Consider the following 26137-nt stretch of genomic DNA (forward strand, 5'->3'; position numbering starts at 1 on the left):
GAGAAATGAGTTGAAATAGATGTGATTTCACGTGAGATACCCTCATTGGACACCATCATTGATGGTGAAATGAAATATTTTCGGAATTCGGAGATTTTTTGCCGTTGACTGTTATAAATGATCCCATTTCGGCTCAAAAGGATATCTCAATTAACTAACAGTAGTCATTAATTCATGAATATTGCATATGATCGAAAAATATTCAGGTGGACCATTGTTTTACAATTCCAATCTTCTAATTGAGCCATCATTTCAATTGACGAAACGTACGTGAGACTTTTCAAATTTGTGTGTAAATAGGTGAATTACCTGATAATAATATTATCACCACTAATAATGACAGAGAAAGTGATCTGAAAATTCTTCCCACTAATTTATGAACGACTCCTTCAATGTTTATTGCAGCCATCTTGTATATTCAAGTAGTTATGACAACTTCCTTTATGCGGACTTGATTCATGGGATCAACAAAAAATTAAATTCTCGCTCAATAAAAATACATATACGCCCGCTGAATGAGAAATCGCTTTCTGCCTCTCTGCAGCTTCCACTGACACACACATCCAACAGGATCATACCATATCAGCATGAGGTACTCTTGTCTAAATTGTACAAATATGGTATTCGTGGAGTTTCACTCGACTGGATACGGAGTTTCTTAATACAATTCGTTAGTATATCTTTCACTAAATCTGCATATCAGAATATCTCTATGGGCGTTCCCCAAGGCTCTGTTTTGGGACCAATTTCATTTTCTACACGAATGACATGGATAATATCGAATCTTCTGCCAGCTTTATTAGATATGCAGATGACACCAATATATTTGTCTCTGAAAAATGTAAAAATACCTTGAAACAAAAGTGTACAACTGCGGTTGGTAACCTGATTTCATGGTGATCAGAAGTGTCTCTATTTCAATATTAATAAGACAAATATCACACGATTCCGCAACTACCAAAAACAATGTGAAACTGTAACAATAAAAACTGATGAAATCTTGATTGAGCCTAGTTTATCAGTTGAATTTCTTGGAATTACTATAGACTCTGGTTTAAACTGGAAAGAACATTGTACCAACTTGATCTCAAAATTGAACTCATTATGTTTTATGTTCCGAAATCTTACGAACATTTTGTTACGTAAACAATTAATCGTATTATATCATGCACAAGTAGCCTCCCAATTACGATATGGCATATGTTTCCAGACGTATTTATTGTACAAAAACGCATTTTAAAAATTATTTGCGATACCTCAAACAAAGCATCCTGTAGACTGATTTTTAAAGCATCAAAAATTTTAACAATTACGAGTATTTTAATTTTAGAAATGTGTGTATACGTATACACAAATAAAAATAAGTTCACTAGAATCATAACTATAGACTTAGTTATGATACGAGGAATTGCGCTGATTTCCACATTCCCTACTGTAAATATATTGTATCTTCGAAATCTTTTGAATATTTGAGTCTGAGGATTTTTAATAAACTGCCTAAAGAAATACTTAGTTGCGCCAATATTTCTATTTTTGAAACTCGCTTGAGGAAATATTTACTCGACAATGCTTTTTATACATTGGATGAATTTTTTATTTTTTAGATTATAAGTTACTATTCCTATATGTTTTATCATCTTTGAGAAAATAAATGTAGTATTACCAGAACCCAAAGTCGTTGAATCATGAAACCCTTCCGATTCTGATATCATTCAGTTAATCATCAGAGTGAAGGTTGCATAGAGGTATAGAAAGTAATTTCTCATCTGGCGGTCGATGACAAAGCTTGACCAAACCATTTCTTCATCAGTATTGCTTTTGTTAAGGGCAGTTGAGATCCAACTATGTATTCGTGATCCAGCCAAGTACCACTCGTGAGTTCTATAGCAGATAGAATCCAATTGAATACTCAATTGAAGTAAATGAAGTTATGATTTTCCAAATGAGTTTTGAATACAAAATTGGTTAATGATTTTGTTGTTTTTTGTAGTTTCTCTATATGGACCTTATCATTATCATTATAATGAATATTGTTATTGATTTTCACCAAGTAGGGGTCTATGTATCCGAAAATTACATTAAGTCACGAAAGAGTTGAATACACTTCATGAACTATTTATTATATTTTCGACATCATCATCTCATAAGATAATTTGGTCACACCAAATAAAAAATATTCAATATTACTGTATTAGATGAATATAATTCATATTAACATTAATGAAATCGATGTTTATTTCCCATATAACTGGGGGTTAAACTTAGGTTATCCCATCTCCATCCAATTGTTTCCATTACGAAAGTTTAGACCCAAATCAAAGCAGTTCCTCAACATCGTCTAATGAAGATTTCTTCGCATAATTATCCTCCTCGCATTGGTTGCTGCGGCAAAAAACTGCCAATCCTTCTGAATTAATTGACTGCCGACTGCCGAGGACTGATTCAAAAGAATGGTCCGCGTCAACCGTACATATTATCGAACCATCTGATTGTCCTGTCCATCGAGAACGGAAAGATATATCTAATCGATTATACATTCACAAAACTCGTTACAACGAAGAGGAAAAGTGAAGAGCTACTAAGTGACAATTCCTTTCTTCATTGTATTATTGCATGATCAGTCAAGCTTCACCTGAGTTTGCGATTGACTTGACATTCACGGTTCTCAGATTTACGGTAACGTCTTGAGGAAATTAAGTTGTTTGGCATGCGAATTCAGGTTGACTTGTGCCAAATGAGCCGTCCAACGGTAAGTGTATAAATATATAGTTTTAATGAAGAACAGTGTCTTTGACAAAAGAGAAACGTGTAATGAATAAAATTACTCAATTTTTCGAACTGTTCTGGGAAAGTCCAATTGAGGGGTCTAAAAAAGGTGAAACTAGTTAGTATTTTCTAATGAAGAATACTTTCTGGGATCTGATTATCAGGAAATTCATAGTAGAGCCTCGTCAAATGTATTACGGAAACTTAAACAGACTTTCACACACCATTTTTGATCTCGCTGAATATGGGACTTCAAAAAGCAAAATCATATTTGAAGATAGCGTCTTTGAAGCTAGTTGCGACTTGAAGATTCAGCAATGAAATTATTTTTCACCAAATCCGTATCTTAAATTGATCATCATGAATGTGCTCGATATTGATCTACTTGGTATTTCGGATTGACAGATACGAGTTATACCACTTTTCATCCGAACCTGTGAGGTCTCTCATACATGGCTTTTGTTTGCTGGATCAGTTTATGAATACTGGTCAGTACCAATGAAAATCACATCTTCATTAAAGATGTGATTTTCTTCCAGAAGATGATTTGAATATGTTGAATTTGTTTTCTTATTTACATAGCTCGTATGATGTTCCTGGATTCGATTCACAAATGTCCTGCCAGTTTGACCAAAATATACCTTAGGGCACGTTCCACACTTTAATTTATATACTCCTGATTTCTCGAATTCGGATTTTTAATGTCTTTATTATTTTAACTAACTTTCCCAACGTACTACTTGTTCTATATGCAACATTAATATCTCGATTCCTCAAAATTGAAGCCACTTTTTCCGTTGGTTGTCCAAAATACGTTAAAGCTCTATAATTTTGATTATCTACCTTATCAATGGGAAAAACGTCTCGAATCGTTTTTGTGTAGACTTTCTTGGCAAGTATTTTGTTTATTAATTCGACTTTAAACCCATTGTTTACCGCAATTTGCTTGATGATATTAAGTTCTTTATCGAAATTATCTATTGAAAGAGGAACATTGACTAATCTGTGAATCATGCTATTATAAGCTGTGTTGATAAGGATGGGTAGAATCGTAATGTATAGTAATATCCGTATAGGACGGTTTATGATAATTTGAAAAATCATGTTTGTTGTTCATTCTACTAATTGTTAAGTCCAAGAAATTGATTGAGTTCACTGCTTCTATTTCAATAGTGAATTTAATGTTTCCATGAATTTTGTTATTATCCCTATGAAGAGTATCTAATTGCCTGATAGTACCTGTAAAACATACCAAAATGTCATCCACATATCTATGCCATTACAAGAAATTCTTAATCAAGGGATGTTTAAAAATCGACTTCTCTAGATTATCCATGAAAATTTCTGCAAGTATGGGGCTTAATGGAATTCCCATAGTTGAACCTTTTGAGGAGGAATAAATATTGTTGTTGAATTGAAAATAATTTTGGTTGAGACATAATGACAGAAGGTCAATTATTTCTCGTTTTATGATTGGGTTCACTCTATTTTTAACTTATAATTGTATTTATACAGGCTGATTCACGGTGGATGGCACATTAGAAGTTTCTGGTGAACCAGACAACGGATCACTTTGAAAATTTAATGGAGGGCATATTCGGACATTCTCTAGCCAACTAAAATATTTTCGACAATGCGGTGTTGCCGCTTCTATTAGAAAGCAGTAGCAACTTTGATTTTTCAAATGGAACACTCTGTATATAATATTATTTTTGGAATCTCCAACAATTGCCCGACATTTTTTTTTGATATTTTCCTATACCTATCTGTTACCGTTTTCGAAATAAAAATTAATTTCAATTTTTTTCTTCGAAAATCATGACTTCTAAAAATGCCGATATCTTTTAGTTAAGAAGTACTATGATATCGAAATTTGGTTTGGAGTTAGGTGATACTTGGACGCTTCCCATACGTCAGCCTAATCTCCGTTACTTCAATACAGGGTGGTAAAAAAATACAGTTTTTTCGTTTGCTTAAAAAAGTTGCTGAAATTTGATTATTTTAAATGGAACACCCTGTATATTATTGAAAATTCGGAAAGCTGCTGAAATTTGCTTTCTTTCTATGTATATCATACCTATACCTAACTAGTCAAGTTTCGGACTTATGAACATTTATTTGTGAAAATGTCCCTTCAGAATGGTATTTCCATTCGGTAATTGGTAAGCAGGCCATGATTACTATTTGACAATAGCGATGTGACATTCTCCTAATAATATCGACATAATATCGACATTTTCGTCACTTCAGAAGTTGCAAATACCTTCAAAACGATGGAACAAAACTATTCAAACGAAGTTCTTATGAATTTGTTTATTATTTTTGGACAGTGTGACAAAATTATCGCGAATCTACCGCCAATGAACCTCAAGAAATTCATACGAATTCAGAACAATTTCAATGCATTTGGATCAACTTTAAAAGCACCAAGAAACTTGCCTCGACCCGTAACTTTCGAAGACAACCAGATTAATTTCTTAGCATATTTTCACGCATTTCCCGAGTCATCGATAAGAAGTGCTGAATAAGTGCAAAATATGTTTTTTAGAACTTGAATATTTGTCGATACTCTTAGAGGAGTATATTTCCGTTTTCACATTTGCTTTGCCAACTTTTTTAAAGAAAATTTCTTGCTCAAGAGATAGTGTACGTCCAATTGAAATCACAAGGAAATCAATATCTTCACCGACTATAATTGCTGTTCTCTGACGTTTAGATTCTTCAATAGCTGTCTCAATAATGAAAACATCCGCATCATCTCTTGCCTGGAATTCATAGATCGGTTCATTAATGAAAAAAATAATTAAATATAATGTATTTGTTGATAAAAAATGAAAATTATTTATAATTATTCTTCAAGTGATAATTTATAAACCTTAAATGAGCTGATTTCGATCGGAACAACCAGCTGATTTCAGATAATATTCAAACTGCGCTCGCGCTCCCTTCTATCTCAAAAACGATTCAACGTATGGAAAAATGTTTGAAATAAATGTTGTAGAGAATTTAATTCTCTACAATATTGATAAAATACAATTAACATAAAACCCTTCGGAAACGAGATATTGGCAAAAAACGTACAAACATTTTTTTTACTTTTGACCCCCAATTTTTTAAGTTGTGGACGTCGAATCATATGTAAATTTTGAGAATACTTTTATGATACCAAAATACAAAGTTTATACAAATTTACAGCTGGGTGTGTCAACTTTCCGAAATACAAGCCTCAATCGACCTAAAATGACTGGACAAATTACTCTGAAAACGAAAAAATGAAAATGGGGACTGCATGTTCGGATAATTTCAATGTTCGCAACATTTCTGTTGATTTCTATTTTTTGTGATTTACATTAACTTTCAACTGAAAGTAACTCAATTCTATATGTGCCGTTCATCTGTTGACTAGTTTATCTCAACTAATCGCCGGAAATGTTCGTATTCTATTCCTCCGTTATTCACTATGGAACTGCAACTGATTCAAGTTTTTATATAGGTAGAATTTATTACATCACCTTTCACACTGACTATAGGTATCGACTGCATTTCCATTAAAGTGATGTTTTGAATTTTTATGTATATCTTGTTCGATAAATATAAGATTGCCACAAACACATTCCTATCGTATAAATTTATATGAAAAAAAAATTTAATTATCATCCGTGTTTCGCATATCCCATTGTTTCTGAAAAATGGGGCAAAAGAATATTAAAAACTTGGATAGATATTTTGAAAATGCCTTAACCAAAGATAACGTTTCAATTTCAGTACAGACTGTTTCCAAAGTATTTGGTTGAAACTTCTACAAAATAGCAACCCGTGTTTCGCTTTACAAAAGCTTCTTCAGGCGTGTTCATACAGTCTGAAGAAGTTCACAAACGCCGTTTAGTGAAAGTGGTGTTCTGAACTGTTTAGTGAAAATTTCACAATGAAGTACTGCTCAGATACGTTGTCATGGTTTTTCAATATCGACCAATTTTCTCATATATGATTTTTTCTAGGAGAAACGTACGTTGTTCAAATGCAAATGAACGGTCGAGATTTAGACTAACATTATTTGAAAAATTATTGACAGATTTGAAGTCAATAAAAAAATTCAAAAAAGTATTAAACATACCAGAACGAAAATATTCGTTCGAGAAATAGATACCTAGATATGATTATTCAGTGTATTTGGAATAAAAAAGTCTATTAGCGATAATTTGTAAAAAAAACGAATTATTTTAACCTGAAATGGAGATGTCCATGTGGTCTGTAGACTTAGCGCTTCGTATTGGATAATTTTTGCTAATCGAGTTTTATGATTGGCTGAATAGTCATAAAACTGAATTTGAAGTCATGTTACGGTGACGAATATAAATCAGGGAATGCGGGGATGGTTATCGCTATCGTGTTCAGTTCAGGAACTGATCGCGATTTGAGTATTGAAATTCGATATTGGTGCAGTTATAATTACTTGAAATTTTTGTTATCTGTTTGAAATATGGCGTCCTTGGACAAGGACTAATAGTAATAACGAGTGTGTTAACAACGTTGACTTTTTCCAGTGTAGTGATTCCAATAGTGATGGTAAACAATACGAAAAAGAGATACCAGTGAATAAGATTCGGATGCTTTTGAATATTGAAACACAGATAGTATATTTCAAAGTATGAAAGAATCTATATCTCGAATTTGGTTTCAAGGGAAACATACTATTACAGACAACGTCAGATTTGACCGAAATTCCTTTCACAACTGTACATAAAATAGTCAAAAACAAATCTTATGAACGCAAGATGCGATGTGATACAGGATTACTAAAACTTTTAGATGTTCATCTAATAAAATAATTGAAAAAAACAATATACGACTTTTAGAAAAGCAATGAGATTTCTACAACTGAAATCATAAGGAACTCTTCAGAATCGAATATGGAAACTAGGATTTAGATTTTAAATAATAAACAAACGTCAAGCAGTTATGGAAAGCAGAAGAATAGTGGAACAGATACTTAGAACAAAAAACTAAAAATAGACAAGAACAACGGCAAATTTTCTATTTGGACGAAACTCAGTATGACACTCACGACACAATTACGAAAGGGTGGACTGATGGTTCGAGAAAGTGTACGCCTAACATGCCTGCAAACAAAGGATCGCGACTTATCATTGTGCATTGCACAGGATAGTTTCTGAATTCTTTGAAATTATGTGGAAGAAAACTTGAGGACTGCAATGTTGAATATCATAAGGGAAAAGTGTATTAGTTCTTGACAACGCTTGCTATCATTCGCGACAGCTCATCAAAGTACCGAATGAAAATTCGAGGAAAAATGAAATACAAAGTTTTTCAATGGATAACAATTTGTAATTTGAAGATTACTATACTAAAAACCAACCAACTACTTGAAGTTTTACAGACGAAAACATTCGAAAAAGTATATGCCATTGAGAGTATAGCTGAAAATTGAAAGAAAGCATCAGGCGTAAAAATAATTTTCCAAAAAAAAAAATATATATATATATATATATATATATATATATATATATATATATATATATATATATATATATATATATATATATATATAATATAGTTATTATGATTCTTATATAATCAGTAATGATTATTCAATAATGAAATTAGTTATCTCCCTAACTATAGCATTAAGGAGATGTTGGATCGTTTACTGGAACTACACCTTGATATCCAAAGAAACGACTCTTCAGTACGAATACGTTGGCTATTGAAGAAAACTACAAGTAGCCTCGATTTGGTAGGTTTCATTTTCTTTTGTTTTTACGAAAAATAACGGAAATGGTTTTCATTCTACCTGCTCGTCTTTTTATCCGTAAGTAGATGATAAAATATTTCTTCCAATTTGTAGATTCCCTCCTTCTTTACTTTCTTCATCATCGATTTTCTTTGAAAAATTTTGAACATTTTTTAGAATATATAATTGTTCATGAGTTTTACTAATGTTCAAATGCTGGATTGAAATCTAATGAGTTTCAGAACGAATTTAGAATTCGTTATAATCAAAACAAACTGAGGAATTTCAAAACTTAGATAAAGTACTATATCCTGAGAAACAAGGAAGAGCATTCTATGAAATACAACGATAGTAAATACATCTACAATTGATCCTAGCCCTCTACCAATCGTCAAATATCATTCAGAATTTTGTTTACACTTTGTGCACATTTGTGTGAACTTATGGTTTACACTAGAGTCAATTACCTTCCTTACTTTTTCTTGTAAATTTTTGCCGCCAAAGTTTTTAGCGTAGTTTATTTACAGTACTAATAGTACTTATGATGCACTGTTTGGAACCTTTGGTGTAGTAATGAATATTATTGGAGTTTCTTTCCCAACACCAAATCTTTATTTTTAACACGTCGACACGTGTTTCGATCACCAAGTGATCATCTTCAGTTTTAATCTTCCTCTTTGAAGATGATCATTTGGTTATCGAAACATCTTCAGTTTTAATCTTCCTCTTTGAAGATGACCACTTGGTGATCGAAACACGTGTCGAGGTGTTAAAAATAACGATTTGGTGTTGGGAAAGAAACTCCAGTAATATTCAGTACTGATAGTTTTTAGAGAAGCCCTGGATACAACACACACAGAGGCAATTATGCCTACGTATGTTGAACTCAGAGAGCAAATCTAACCCCATTTTGTAAAAAAAAAAGGAAAAAATATAATATTGTATAGTAGGGTTACCTATTTCAATAAATGTATATTGTTATCATTATTATTATTACTATAATAGGAATCAACATGATTTTCTACTTGTGAACAGTGAGCTCCGCATCATATAATTTTTTATTATTTTTTCCAATCAAAACACTACTTTGGCATCAATTTTTATATCGATCGAAATAAAAATAAAGAAAAAATCAATGGTCACGCAATTCTCCGACAATTTTTCAACAGAAAGACGAATGTAGGGTTTGTGAGGAAGTGAATTTGAAACCGTCATCAAGAATAATTTTGTTCGTTATCCATTCAAAGCAATTAACGGATCAATACATTCAAAACGCAATTTGATGTTTTAACGACTCGATATAAAGACTCTTTATCAGTAACCCAATAAAATATTTCATGACTATTGATTTTATTGTCATTTTACAAGCCACTTACACAACCATAATTCAAAATGACTTTAAAATATTCCGCAAGTGTCAAGGAACGGACCTTTGAATACGAAATCACTGTTATTCAGATTATTCAACATTTTTACACGACATATGGCCATTAACACTACTCATTATTGACTATAATCCATTTCGACAGATGATAATTCAATTACTTCATTTCTCAATTGATATTATGATAGTTTGAATTTATTCGTACCTTGAGTCATATAATATCTATATCTATACTATGCCTGTTTGTGGCTCTTTCACGCCTGAACGACTGAACGGATTTAGATGAAACTTTACATCAATACAGCTTATACATTAGAATTATATATAGGCTACAACTTACGAAGGTTTTGTGTAATTTTGGTCAATATATAACGATAAGTCGTAAGTAAGTTGAAAAAAGTCTTGCTCCCTAAGAACTATCTTGGCATGCGATGCCTATACCGTTGGAGTTACATGCAGATGATATACCGTAAGATTGTTCATCTTAAATAGTTCTGAATAAAAGTCCGAGATAACATATATCTCTTATGTGGTAGTCGGTATATGCAAAATATTGAGCCATAAATACAATTAATTTGGATACTTTGTTTATAATGCACAATACACATAAAATTTGCCTTTTACACTAAGTACTCTGGACAAAATCATTCAAAAGTTATCACGATAAGATAAACTTGAACCAACACAGTAAGGCATTACGCGTCGCAACTACTGTAAGACGCCGGAGGAGAGGGGCGGTCTAGGTAATGGAGCGCCATCGACGCGAACGCGACAGACGCGTGACAGACAGACGCGTGAGGGCAGACGTCGTTGTCGGTGGTGTTAATTTTACGAAGTTATTCATTATTTGGTGAAGTTGGCATATTTTTTCAGTTACTGTTCAATGTTAAAAAAAATCTGGGCTTTATTACTATATCGAAAATTCATTATAATTTTTATAGCCCTATTTTAATTCAGAAAAAGAGTGGTATTGATCTTAATAAATCCTAATGATGTTAATAAAAAAAGGACTTTTTGTCGACGCCAAATAACGGTGGTCTTGAGAGTGGAAAAATTATTTTTCGAAAGCTTTCGTATTATCATTTGTATTTATCAACATAATATTTGAAAGTATAATTAATTATATACAGACCGGTGCGGAAGCCTGTTTGAAACACAGGAAAGAGACAAAATTAATAACAGCATAAACATAATAAATAAACCATACATAATAGTAATTATACAATTTTTAAAATTAATTTAATTTGAAACGCGTTTCTCCACATGGACTCGTACATCAAATTGTTCTGTAATATCTTTTATTTATTTATCATATGACAGTGAGTCTTACAAAAAAATTCAAAGTTCACATTTATTAATTTCCAGAAATATTAGCAGGTTCAATTTCTGTCCTGTATATTTTGTATTTAACACGTCGTAGTAGATGTAAAAATTCTAGTTGTTCTCTAAACGGAAACAAGGATAAAAGAAATTAGTTTTATTCGGTTCTAAAGTTTTTTTATGGTCGGATATCCTCGTTTTGAAATATCTTGAAGTCTTACCTATGTAAGCTGAAAGCTTACTGAAAGCTGTCATCCCAAAGAGTTATCAATCTGATATCCCTCTTCTTGCAAGTTGATAGTAGCCTTATATGTTTGATGTTTCATTCAATGGCATATGAGATACTAAGTTGAAACTTGTTGAGTTCCTTGGAATTAGTTTGATCCCCTTATAAAATGTTAAGTGACATGCAGATGGTCTTTCATCGTAATCATTGTTTCTAGATTATTTAGTAAAATCTTTTTTGAGTTCATTTCAAAACAAATTCCAGAAATTGAATTAACATTCTTTCTATTCACAAAGACCAGTAAAAAACTACTTTTTACTCGAAAACAAGTTATAGAGATGTCATTGAGCAAAGTATTTTAATGAACTGCCTGCGTGTCACATTCAGAAGTAAATTCCATGACTATCGAATTCAAAATATCTGTTTCTGACTCCGGTTAGTTTTAGTTTGGAATGACAAGACGTGGTTTTTATGTTTGACAAGTATTCAATTCTGTTAATGTTTGGCAACTATTCAAAAAATCTTTAATAAATTAATAGTATATGAGCAAAATAAATAAAACAAACATTTCAGATAAATAATCCGTAGGAACAATATCAAAAAAGTCTATTAAGAGGAATGAATAATCTACAACTCCTGAAGAATGTGAAAAAAACCGATATCATAGTGTTGAAAACTGTGTTCAAGAGTGTCTTGAGATCTTTACTCAAAAACTTCTGACAGTAGAAATCGAATACGGAAATATGTTTTCAACCATTCGTGGCAAACTATAGATTTTGTTGCTTAGGACGTAAAGAGAAGAGATAATTTCTGATATATCTCACAAATGTTTACACTATCCTCATGAATACAACTACTTCATTATTTTTGAGAGCGAATTCAGTTTAGAACATGGAGATCAAGATTTGCTCGTCATTGAAAAAAGACAACTTTTTGCACATGTGTCGATGAAACTGAAATATCACGTAGTTCTTTAAACTTTCACTTTCGCCAAAAGATTGTTACTTTCATATGTATAGAGTTCCTGAAAGTGATGCTTGTGGAGTATGAATATGTGTGTATTGGACACAAAAAATAGCATCAAAGGGAATCTACAATACGGCGAGTGAGGCATAGTTCATTTTCTTCTTGGAAGGTATCAAATTGATAATGAAAAATAGATGTTTACACTCAAAACTGAACTGAACAATTTTGTTTCAGGACTGCAAACAAAAAAAATGTTGATAAGGCCGACGACATCTTCCCTTACCAATACGTCATCGATGGAATCCATAGAGAACTCAATCCTTGTCTTGTCTTGTCTGTCGCCGACGAAATTCATCCTGTGTCTTTGTCTTATCTTTCTGTGTCTTGTCGACTGCTGAAGAGATTCATCTTCAGTCTTGTTGACCGGCGACAAGATTCGTCCTTTGTCTTGTCGGTCGCCGAAGAGATTCTTACTATGTCTTGTCGACCGCCGACGAAATTCCTCTTCAGTCTTGTTGACCGCCGACAAGATTCGTCCGCTGTCTTGTCGGTCGCCGAAGGAATTCGTCCTGTGTCTTGTTAACCGCTGACAGAATTCGTCCTCTATCTTTCTGACTGCCCAGAAGATTCGTTTCTGTCTTGTCGGTCGCTGACGAGATTCTTTCTGTATCTTGTCGACTGCTAACGATATTCGTTCTCTGTCTTGTCGACCGCCAACGTAATTCGTCCTGTGTCTCGTCGACTGTTGACGATATTCTTTCTCTGTCTTGTCGATCGCCGACAAAATTTGTCTTCAGTCTTGTCGACCGCCGACAAGATTTGTTCTCTGTCTTGTCGATCGCCGACGAGACTCGTCCTCTGTTTTGTAGACCGCCGACGAGATTCGTCGTCTGTCTTGTCGGTCGCCGACGAGATTCGTAGTGTGTCTTGTCGACCGCCGGCAAGATTCGTCCTTAGCCTTGTCGACCGCCGACGAGATTCTTTCTCTGTCTTATCGACCTCCAACGAGATTTGTTCTCTGACTTGTCGATGTCGAAGCTCCGCTTTGCAACTGATTGCCTTGGGTAGCCTTGATCAGCCAAGGATTGAGTTTTATATCGATCCTATAGATGGTGTCTTCCTAAGGGAAGACTTCGTCGAACTAACTTACTCAGCATGCTTGTCCTTCAATGATAGTTGAGCCCAGCAACGTATTTGTGGTTCAGCCAAGCATCACTGATAAGACCTATGGCGGGTCGAGACAGCGCTGTTTGGTGTTGAATCACATATGTGTTGTGTTTTGGCTCTAGTTTCCAACCAAAAACAATTGTATTTGAAAAATATTGTTGTAGATATATTTTGGTTTCTTGAGTTAACTTGGAAATGTAGTGTCTAATGACCAATGGAAGTATTACCAAAAACCTGAATTTTTACCTGGGCATATTTGTTTGATACTTTTAGTGTTTCGATATTATCTAACAATAAAATAGAGATGATATTCTTTGTAGCGGCTTGAAATGAGTCGCTTTACGGACGATAAACTTCAACGATTAACTCGGTCTTACTTTTTAACGTGTGATTCCTAGCATAAATCTCAGGTGAGCAGCTAAAATTCCATAGTCGCAGAGTAGGGATCGACCCCGTATTCATAAAGAAAAATCAAAATACAGTTAGTAAAAAGTCAATTTTACATTCTACTCCGGTCCTGCTTATTACAGAAGAAACGTCTATTACAGAAGAAGTAAACTACCTCCTGCATAACATCGATTTTTCAAGGTCGCGTTAACATTCCTAGGTCAGGTAAAAGTAACTCGCCGGCGACAATGCAGAGAAAGAAATTGAAAGTTACTTCAGTGTTTCTGTTGCTTACATTGTTATTACGCTACTCTGTTATGAGATACGGTATAATCTCACATCATTAAGCGAAATAATTTTATTATTGTTTATAAAAAGTTCATGATGATCATGATTTTGTAATAAAGGTTCATTATAGTAGTCCAAATAGGGAAGTGAACTACATCAGCTTCGGATTTTGTATCCGGTACGAGAGTTTTTACCTGGATTGTAAACTGTTATTTCTCTACACGATTTATTTCTTGATAAAAACAAATGTGAACGCATATTCAGGAGTTTGAGTTTACCAATAGCAGGGGAGCCCACGATGCAAAATGGGGATTTACTCGAGTGTCATTGAGACATATCAGGTTGCAAAGCTTAGATGATAAGAAGAAAAAAATGTTATATAATATATACCTTTTCATCGGTGGGGAAAGCGGCTATAGATTTTTAAATATGTAAAAAATACTGTTGCATGGACATACTCGAGCGCGTCAGATATTGATAGCATCAATGTCCTACGTATTTTTAATAATGTTGGTATGTTAATCTGATCGTTTGCATGATGTGGGTAGTTGTACGTAAGGGTTAAAAGTGAAAAGAAAAAAAATGTAATCGAGCGCGTCAGATTTTCTAAGGGGGTGTTAAGTGTAACAAAAAAAACTATCACTCAATAATCTGACGATTTCGATCTGGCGCAAACTCGCGGCCATTATTATAATGTGCAAAAAAATCGCCATTTTGAAATACTCAAGCGCGTCAGATTAAGATATATTTAGTTTATCTTTATGTTTTAGACGTGCTGTCTCATAATCTGACGATTATCCAGAGGGATTCGCTTAATCTAACAAAAATAATATTTTTTTTATTTTTTTCAATTCATTGAACTCAATCAATTGGAAAGCTCAGGAAATAAATAGCATGCAAATAAATAAGTGTATGTTTTTTAAGTTAAATACTTATATTTATAAGAAAATAATTTCAAAAATATGCTCAAAAAAATTAATTTTTTTATAATCAACAGATTAGTCAATGAAGAAAAGAGAAATGAAACTTTCTATGTTTTTACCACTTTTATTTGTAACTAACGTTACTCCAGTTCCGTCCTATAAGGACATTTTCGAAGTTATACAATATATAAGGGCATTTTCAAACTTATACAATATATAGGACGAAATTGCGGTAACGTTAGTTACAAATAAAAGTGGTAAAAAACATAGAAAGTGTAATTTCTCTTTTCTTCATTATGATTTCCTACCACGTAATAACGGCTACATCCATCAATTAAATGATTAATTAATCATCATCTTCATCTTCAACACGAACGAGTTTCTATGATCAGCTGTGATGGCGTCATGGCAACAGAATTCAGAGTGGGGACGGAGTGAGATAGTAATAGATAGAGAAAAAGTGAAAAAAGAATAGAGGAATAGAAACTCGGAGAGGAAAATAAAGGTATCACACAGCTGCATGCATTAAACTTTTTCGACGAATTTTGGTTATTTCGGCTTGCGAAAATCGTCAGATTATATATTTTTCGTTATCCTTGAATTATTTCCTTCAAAATAAAAAAGAAATTGGCTACGCACGAGAATGTCAAAATGACGTTATTTTTTACAACTTTGCTCCCCTCCTCTTTCTTTACGTCTCTCTCAAATTGTCAGATTACTGGAATATACACTTTTTAACAGGTAATCAACTCACCCTATCTTAATCTGACGCGCTCGAGAATTTCTGATGATCATTTTTTATTACTAATCTGATCCTTTATTCCTCACAGGCAGCCTGATATATGGGGCTCATATTTGGTGGAGGTACTTAACCGGGTACAAGGTATCCCCCTGTATATTAATCTGCCGCGCTTTAGTAAATCCCGAAATCCCCGCTTGGGCTCCCCTATAACAAGTGTTTTTTATTGTTCAACTGACAGTTTCTTTAAAGACTTGAAATTCCATTGAAAAACTCTCACTTTCAATCAAATACAATTTTTTCATTAAAGCCAAATCATGCATATACACAATGTATGTCTCGTAAAAGGAGGAAAAGAGAGAAAAAATAAAGATGGGAAGATGAATTTGAAAGGTAGGAAGCCGTTTATGAAATCCCTTCATTTGCAGATTAGTAAATAATACAATGAACAAAATGATTTTCAATAAAAAACAACAGAAAAAAAGGAAAACCGCGAAAAATGCAATTGGATACAAAAATGAACTATTTACAAAGAACAAACATTTTGAATCAGAGAGATAATGTACTATATATGTAAAGGCGCGTTCACAAGGTGCGACAAACCGTAACAAGCTGTCTGCAACGATGAGTCCAACTTTGACTCCAACTTCACTAGAAGTTGTTGGATGTGTTGATCAAATATGCTTGATGAGTCTGATTGATAATTGAGTTGACATCGCATTTTTCTTTCACGTGTTGGAGGAGTTGCCACTGTTTATGTACATTATTTCTTTATACAGACGTTTGAAAGGAAGGAGGGCATGTTACTTACACCACAAAACGGATCACACTATAGAACACAGAGGAATTTCACAATAAATAGGAAACAGGTAGATTTAATGTGGATCCAATAACACAATTGGCATCTAGATCGCAACGATATGTCGAAGTAACTGTCTACACACAACGACTTGTTGCTACGAATTCAAAAAATTGATGAAAATTAGCACCAACCCTCAACAAGTCGTAACGAATCCTGTTTACACACTACCAATTGTCGCACCGTGTGAATTCACCTTAAGGGTTAACAAAGTGCTGATAAATCCTAGTGGAATATTGAAAATGGATGAATCAGAAAGAAATATGAGTACAATAAATAAATTGATATATGATTTGTCTGATGATTTTTCGTATTTTTAGAGTCGCTACTATCGAAGACGTTTCTGTTTGATATCAAAAGACATCCTTATAGTCTTCAAATCTTTTTCCATTGTATAGGGTCTTCCAACAGGGAGTTCCGAACTCTGATAATAATTGATAAGTTCATGTAACTTATTGAAAACTAAGTTAAAGTAAAGTGATAGAAAAACCAGTTTCAACTTTTTCTTCTGAAATATTTTTCATGAACAAAAGTGAATTTTATTCAAAGTATTGTCGTTTCCATAAAATGTTCGTATAAGGTGATCTTCGATATCGTTTTGCTTGACCCTGTATATGATGTTTCCAAAATTTTCCCGAATAAATATTTTTGAGAAATTGCTTCGGTGATGAAGAGAATCAATTTCTATTACATAATCAACTTTTCTTCAACCTCTGATGTTATTCATGAGATGGTCTTGTTTCAAAATCTGTTCAAGGCATCGTGAGAAATGCCTTTGAATGTCGCTATAAAATTGTAGTAAATGGTATGTTTTATTTCATAAGGTCTTAAATTTTGTTACTCGCTGACAGCCCGCAATTAGGTACGAACCGTTAATCTGGTTTCTTACCAAAGAATTGCAAAAGTTCTTTAACATGTGTCTCGACCATCATATAGCGTCTGCAAATGATCTGATTTCGAAATTTCATCATTACGGTCTTCACCTGCATTGATTGAAAGATATCGAAATATCTTGATATGAAAATTATGCGCTAAAGCGTGATGTAACCAAAACTGAGTACCGGAACACCTGAAACACGTGTTTCGCTATACAATAGCATATAAAGAGTGGAGAATAGTCTTTGCTGACTAGTTAAGAACAAAGTCTTGAAGTAATTTGGGAATGCAGTGAAAGCCTAAGTGTATTCTTAAAACATTATATTTCCAATATTTCAACAATGAATACTTACATCATCAGGGAGCTACAAGACGATGAATAGGATTATATTATTTGAAAGATACAGTGGTAAATTAGTTAATACTTACAATGTCAAGTGAGCTTGTTAGGCAATATGTTGATAAAATATAAAATTTTCAAACATCAAGTATTTAAAATACTTCAATTAATATTACGATTTGACAGTAATAAATTGAAATGAAGGTAAGTGAATATATATATAGTTGTTCACAATTTAAATAGATACTTGAATTTATACTATGCATGAACCATGTGAAACTTAAACAGGTTAGAAACAAAACGGAAATGTCATTTGAATAATGAGGAAGAAGAGATCGCTTGGCCTAAGCTGCTGGAGCGAATTTATTCAAACAACCGTTGTAGATGTCTTGAAGGAAGTAGGAAAACTATATTCCGCCTTCTTTCAGGTAGATTTTTGAAACTAACCTATTCGAAAAATTTACGCTTTCCCTCAGATCGACTATATAAGGAATGTTCTGTTATGAATCTCCGATAGCTATACTATCAAATGTATAGCGCTCGACATCATGAGAAACTGACTCACCCAGTTATCGTGAAAAAATCAACACCACAAAGAGAAAACTCTTTCATTGGTGCCAAACTTCATAATACCGGAAGCGATAAGGAATATATTCCAAAAGTCATTGTTTAAAACAAATTAGAAAAATTTATATTATAGAATGACAGAAATTTCGTGATAAATCTTCTAGATTGAAGTTCATCAAAACAGGTCCCTACACAAATATTTACTCATCTTGGTTTTAATCTATTCATCTTCAATACTGGATCGTGTTATTCCTCCTGCAATATAATATCATCATATATACTGTTAGTCTTAACAATGTTATTCAAACTATTTTATTATATTATAGCGGGTCGAATAGACCTATACACTTAGGACCTAACTATTTCATTTTATATACATAAATACAGCTTGTACATCAGAATAACACATAGGCTACAATTTACAAAGGTTTTGTGTAATAATGGTATTCCGTATCTGTAGAGTAGGGAAGGAAAGTGTAGGCCCAAGAAGTTGTTCTCCTAGTTTATCGTCCATCCTGTCCTTTCCAGAAAGGTGGACAGATCACTAGCAGACATCTCCTTCATATCGGCAGGTGTGAGCCAAGACTAGATAACTCCGGACACTCGCATAGGATATGCCTGTTCACACATACTGCATAGGGGTGTGTCCACCAGCCCCATATTATGAAGGTGTTTCCGTAGTTGACAGTGGCCAGTCAGAAATCTTACTTTTAAGCGTATTTCTTGGGCACCAGCTTCCCAGGGTCGCCCAGGGTGATCCTGGCAAGACTGCATCCTTTGATTTCATCACATCTCTTTAGGGATGTGACATTTGGCTAGTGTGACATTTGGCTAGTTCCGCAATTGTCGAAATCATCAGGCCGTAGGTCTCACTAGGTCCTAAAATTCATTATTACTGTCGTGCCTTTTACCCATCTCAGGATAATGTTATTATCTACCGAGGCTTTAGCTAAATCTCGGTGGCACTCTAGTACTAGTCCTGAGGTAACACGTTGTCTGTTCAAGGCTAATAGGACTTGTCTACTATCAGTGCAAATTATTATGTTTTCGCCAGAAATTCCTTTCCTGGTTATTTCTTTTGTAGCGATTGAGATACCAGCCAGTTCTGTTTGAACCACGATGGTATTTTTTCCCATTCACCACTTGATCCTAAGGCTTAGTGATCTGGAGTAAACTCCATATCCTGAGCCTTCTTTGGATTTCAACCCATCTGCATCTATGGGTATTGCATTTGTAGTATCTGACTCTGGGTTCTATTTTATTTGTATTTTGTAGGGTCAATTAAACACAAACCTGGGTTCAGGTGCATCACTGGCTGCCTGCAGCAGAGGTTGCGCAGTAAACGCTTCTCTCCATATGGCGGTATTAAGTAGGTCGGAAAAATTCTTGCTCCCTGAGAGCTATCTTGGAATTGGATACTTTTTTTTCAAATCACATCTCAGAATATCTGTCAAATTCTTATAAAATTTGATACAATTGTCCTTTTGAGTATTTGATATAGATACACTTCATCTTTTACACTAAGTGATTTGGAGGAATCGATTAAAAGTTATCACTTAGAATAACTTGTCGCAACGCTTTGAGCCATTACGCGTCGCGTCTACTGTAAGACGATGGGGGGACGATGCGCGGGGGTAGAGAGGCGGTCTAATCAATGAAGCGCGACCCGAACGTGAGCAGATGCGTGAGGGCAGACGTCGTTGACGGTATTGTTAGTTTTGCGATTTTTTTTTATAGAAAACATAAATCAATTCTCGAAGCTATTCATTACTTAGTGCAGTTGGCATATTTTTTTAGTTACTGTATTTTTAAAGTGAAAATATGAATTACTAGCTGTTGCCCGATGTTATATTAACGTAAAGCCGAAGCTACTGAACCTAGAATTTTGAAATATGCAGGTAGGTTCTGTGTATAACGTTAATAAAAATCTAGAAAGGGAATCAGGAAATTCCAAGGGGGAAAAATAGGGGTTTAAAGATTGTATTGAATTTCTTCAGTTTTGAAGTTGGCCACCTGAAGTTTTAGGTAAATAAAAAAAAATTGTAACTGTTCAAAATGGTCTGTCACGAAACTTAATGTGACATACCAAATTCTACGCAGGCGAAACCGCCGGCAACAACTAATCATTTATATTTCTCGGAATGTAATATTATTGTCTTTTTTTGTTTAATTTTTTGTAATTTGTATTATTTTCATTACATTATACTTGTTAATTTCTTGCGAAACAAGTGCAGTTACACTTTTCGCTTAAGCACTTTATTCAACTTGTTCCCTTAAAAAAATGTACTCCTACTCCTATGAATAAAGTTATTATTATCATTATTGTTATCCACATGCCATGAATGTTTATTAAAGCGTTTCTCTATAATACACAAAAAATAATACCCATCTGAATAATGAAAGGCGCATAAGATTAACTCCCTTCAAGCGTGTATTATTTAACTTCAACATAATGGCACAACAAACAATCGATAAAAAAAATGTATTCCAATCAATAACAATCTCAAATGGAATTGGTGAATGGTTCGTCATATAGCGGATGTATGGCATGTGTTTGATTGCTGTCTGAGAAAATTACATAATTGGAAGCATGGAACTCGAATCGAGTGATTTTATCAAAGAAAGTGTCTTAGAACCACAGTATCTGATGTAATGAAAGGTATTTGAAATTTAAAATATTGTATTCATGAGTTTATTCTCGCGGGAACTACCATTTACCCGTTACATGAAAGTACAATGTAATTGTTTGGGAAGGTGACGGTATTGATAAGCATTGACATTTCCTGGGATAGATGGGAAATTCAAATCATGAACATTAATGATAAAAAAATGTAGAGAAGGAATCATGTTTAACGGTTGATGTCGAATTTCGGCATTGCAACGGATCGCCTCATTTTTCATACATAAAATCAATAGATAACATAACAGCATAACATAACGTAACGTAACATAACATAACATGTTATAACATAAAATAATATAAGATAACATGACATGACATGACATGACATGACATAATGTAAAATAATATAGGATAACATTACAATATGTGTTTCAATAACGAAAGTGTTCTTACCTACACAATAGATATCATAGTTGGAATTGACATAGCACTCAAGCTAGTAAATAATAACTATATTATTGTCCAAGATCATGAATAAATATTGAAAGTACAAAGAGAAAAAAAAAATGTGAATAGAAAAAAAGTAGAAAATAAATGGTATGAGTCCTATAGCGTTCCAATAGATGACATTTTCTGCATTTTATTGATTTGTGCAATTGGCAATGTGCACAAGTCTGTATGCAGTCCATCTAGCCTCTCTCTCCAGAAAAATGTGGAGAGGAGGGAGATCTAGAAGGATCTCCACCATCAATCACGATCTGATGTGCGCTAAACTTGTTTTTTTTTGGTTTCAGTATGGAGGCATGTGGCTTCATTAGTTCTTTTTTTTCAATTGAAAGCAAAGTGTTGTGATAAAGGGTAGTCACTCTGATAATATGAGTTCATGTCATGGAGCCCCGCATGGTTCAATTATCGCCCCGCTACTCTTTATTATCTACACATCTAACTTCTCCAAGGTCCTTATGTTATTCAACATTCATACATATACCGACGTCACTAACTTGTACTACTCCGATAAAGTAAATCAGCTTATTGACCACTAAACATCGCTCAATAATGATACTGCAGCAACACTGTCTATAGATAATATCGATTTGTATATTGATGGACATTCTGTGGAATTGACTGACAAAATAAAATGTTTAGGACTTCATATAGACTACAACCTCAGATTTGTTACTCAAGTCAATACTCTCATTCAAAGGTCGTACGGTACTTAGAAACATCTGTTTTCAAACAGACACTATCTTTGTAGGTCTCTCAAAATTACTCTTTCAGACGTACAGAGATCATGTAACCCCTTCAATCAATAATGCAAAACAGAAGAGAATTGCATTTCGTCTGTTTCATTCACAAACTGATAAAAACACAACAACCCACTTATTTGGTAAATAAACTCCGAATCATAACAGCACTATCTATGAACGATCTTTCATGTATCATGCTGTAACAATGTATAATTCATTCAGTGAATCTTTGAAAAATGCATCACTACCGCTATTCAAAAGTGAACTTAAAACTGAATTGCTCAGTCAACAGTGATCCAAACATAAACATTTGTATTTCATTTTACCATTGTCCTGAAATTGCCATTTAGTTTTTGTAATGTGTTTTTTCAAACGTGGTTAAGTGGAAGAATAGCACTTTGCTAAACTCCGCCACGTAAAATAAAGACCATTTATTATTATTATTATTATTATTATTATATAGAGCAACGACAACATATGACAATAGAATGGACAAAATCTTCCAACGTAATATTTCAGTGTACAATTATTATTATCATTATATTGAAAAACTCCTCCATTTCCTATGTCAGTGTGGTGGACAAATTCGTTAACTCCAAGCAGAAATTATTTTCAGAAGTTATATTTTTATCGATATCCATTCGAAAGTTATCTGTAAAGTTGTGTCCGTGAATATAACGCATCATTTTTTTGTGAGAATATCGTCTATTCGGATACACCATATTTCATCATATTCAAGAACGCCCTGTTAGACAATCAGCTAGGCTGATATGTTATTCTAATTACAATTCAAAATCACGGTTCTCTTGTTCATGAGTTGTCACACATCATTCAAATTTACAATTTGACATTTCGGCCAGAATTTTGAAATGCTAGTGATTGTTACTCCACTTTCATTATTACTACTGTTATTTTGGTTCAACGTTTTCTGCTGTGCCTGTCCATTCTGTCTGTAAAGTAAAATGGTATGCCTGTATGTTAGTATTGCCACTGCAGTACTGGTAGTAGCCCTTTGTTGCGTAGCCAAACGAATTTCTCCTTGCTTGTAACCAGAATGTCTAAACTAGCTAAACCGTCTTCTGTTAGGGGCAGCAAGCCTTCACTTCGGAAGAGTTCAGCCCCCCAAGCGAAACCAGCCGCCAAAAAACCACCGGAGAAAGAGAAGAAGGAGAGCATTATACCAGCTTTCAGTATCCTTCCAAAGAAAAAAGAAGGTTTAGATTGGGAAGCTCTCAAGAAACAAACTATCAGAAGATTAGCACCGGAAGGTGAAGATATTAAAGAAATCAGAAAAATTCTGAAAGAACTTCAAACGAAGAAAATACCTGTACATGATTTCATCAACCTAGTAAGCCCATATACAGGAGATAATGGAGCCACGTTAAGGTCCGTCATGGCCGAACACGTTGAATCATTTCAAAAAATCGCAAAAAAAGTTTATGAAACAATGACGCAAGACGTAAGTGATGTATTAGTAAACGAACAGTTGAATATGGTGCAGTTTTACCAAGAAAAGCTCGACTTGATGATGGGAAGGATGATGAGATCAATCAATAGAATATACGAGATGGCACCAGAATTTGATTTCGAAAAATACCATCGTAACAAAAACGAATACCTTCAAACCATACTACCTCTCCCAGTATTGATCCAAAGAACTGAAGAAGATTTGGAAATGCAGAAGAGACAAGAAGCTTACCATCGTCTCCAGTGGCTGAGAAGCGAAGGTGGAAGAATGAATGAGGAAAATAAGAGACTCCAGCAAAGATTAGAAGAATTGAAAAAGCAACAAAGAGAGGAGAGGAAACGGGCAGCTGAAGCAGCAGCACAAGCTGAAGTCGAAAGGCAAAATCTCGTGCAAGAAGAGAGCCAAGTTAAGGAACAATTAGATAAACTGAACGAATCAGTTGAGAAGTCCATAATAGGCCATGAAGCTGCTATAAAGCAGCAGCACAACGAAACCGCGACATCTAAGGGTGCAGTGAAGAAACAGCTTCAGAAAAAACAGACAAAACCAAAGAAGAAAAAACCGGAATGGGTTACTGAAACAGCCAGAGAAATGGAGGAAATTGCTATTGAAGAATCTATGGTGAATGAAGCCGAGTCATTTGGAAGACCTAGAAGAAGAGGTATGGAAACTCCCGAATACTCTCGAAGGCAAGAACCACCCAGAGAAAAGTCACCGTTCCACTTCTCCCCTGACTACGGTGTGCCTCAACCGCAAGAACCTACTAGAGAAAGGTTGCAAGATACGAGGATTGAACAAGCGCAGGTGACAGTGCAGCAGAGGCGACAATTTCCCGCTAGGCCCGGACGACCTCCTCAAGACACTTGGGGTGGATTCTATTGAAAATATATTTTCAGTTTATGCTTTAAATTGTACTCTATTTCAGTAAACTATATATGTTTGAAGTAAAATTTCAACAAACAATTAGAGGCATTCACTTTCGCAGATAGTAAGTTGAATAGTGGAATCACGTTCCATCAGCATCATCAGTTGACTGATGAAACTGATTTTGTTTTTAAAATTAACAAAAAAATATGTAGTTCTGGTGTAAAGTAAAAATTTTCAATAAATTGATGGCTGTAGCCTTCACTACGTGAAAGAAAAACATCAAGAAAAATGAGAAATGATACTTTCTATATTTTTTCACCATAATACTTTCTATGTTTTTCAGAAAGTATAATTTCGTTAAAAAATTTGTTCAGAAAACCCACCATCTTCATTCTTAATTTTGTTTATGATCAAAATATTCATTCGAAACACATCATCTACATATCGGATCCTAATCCGTGAAAATTTCTACCCGAAATCATTGATGTATGTCAAAGAGTGAAAGTGATATTAAAATACACAGTAGATATGAATATAGATCAGTTTTAGAATTGGGAGTTAGTTTTCTTCAGCTCCTGAAGACGGAAACTTGATTGGTGAAACGAAATTACAGCAGCTTGGTTGGTAAAACACTTACACTAGCACTTTGAGAAGTTTTGTTCAGCTGTTCTTATTTAAAATCTTGGAAATGAAGTTCTTCAACCAACATTTATGCTATTTTACTGTTCAGAATGATTAAATATATAATTCATTTATTTATTAATTCAAAGTCAACCTACAGACTCATATACAATTCCAAATGGCATATAAGCAATATCAATGAAAAATGGAGAATATAAATTAAAGTAAAACAAGCACAAAACAAATTAGGAACAAATCAAAACTAGCAACTGGGTCAACTCAAGAATATCAAAAGTAATTGATCTTCCGAATAGCTTGCTTTTTGAACTGGACAAAAATCAAATGTGTGATGTCAAGGAATATGATGTTTCCAGTATGGTTTCTTTGCAATCTTGTAGTGAAAGCAGTAGTTCCATATGGTTCGATGTTTTTACACACAGAAAAACCGTCTTTGACGAGTGGTTCTGACACTGATATGAATGAACAGCCTCTTCAAGATATCAGAACCATCGATTGAATTGTTCATGATGAAATATATCACGGAAAATTTACACCTACCTATCTTTAAGAGTTTGGAGGTTGACTATTGTAAGCCTTGTTTGGACATCAATTTCGTGAAAATACAATCTCATTTTCCAAATTAAGAATTTTGTGAAACGTCCTTCCTTCATACGTATATAACGTGGTGATCAGATAATACTATCATGATATTTCAGAATACTACGAACTAGTAATAAATACAACGATTTTA

At 34.0% G+C, this 26137-nt stretch overlaps 2 protein-coding genes across 2 annotated transcripts in view; both read left to right on the forward strand.

Moving 5' to 3' along the window:
- The window catches only part of GV1, a 101379-nt gene that overhangs the window by 32151 nt on the left and 43091 nt on the right, over positions 1 to 26137 (forward strand). The gene's annotated exons all lie outside the window — the stretch shown is intronic.
- On the forward strand, positions 23235 to 24861 carry LOC141486341 (uncharacterized). Its single transcript, XM_074184118.1, has one exon. The coding sequence runs from the start codon at positions 23485 to 23487 to the stop codon at positions 24778 to 24780; it is 1296 nt and encodes a 431-aa protein (XP_074040219.1). The 5' UTR covers positions 23235 to 23484; the 3' UTR covers positions 24781 to 24861.

Source organism: Leptinotarsa decemlineata, unplaced genomic scaffold, assembly GCF_025532065.1.
Source record: "Leptinotarsa decemlineata unplaced genomic scaffold, Ldec_3_MD MMD2_tig00026354_RagTag_RagTag, whole genome shotgun sequence".
NCBI classification, from domain to species: Eukaryota; Metazoa; Arthropoda; class Insecta; order Coleoptera; family Chrysomelidae; genus Leptinotarsa; species Leptinotarsa decemlineata.

Bases quoted from the DNA above. Each gene is read 5' to 3' on its own strand.
- LOC141486341 (XM_074184118.1), top strand. From the start codon at position 23,485: ATGTCTAAACTAGCTAAACCGTCTTCTGTTAGGGGCAGCAAGCCTTCA.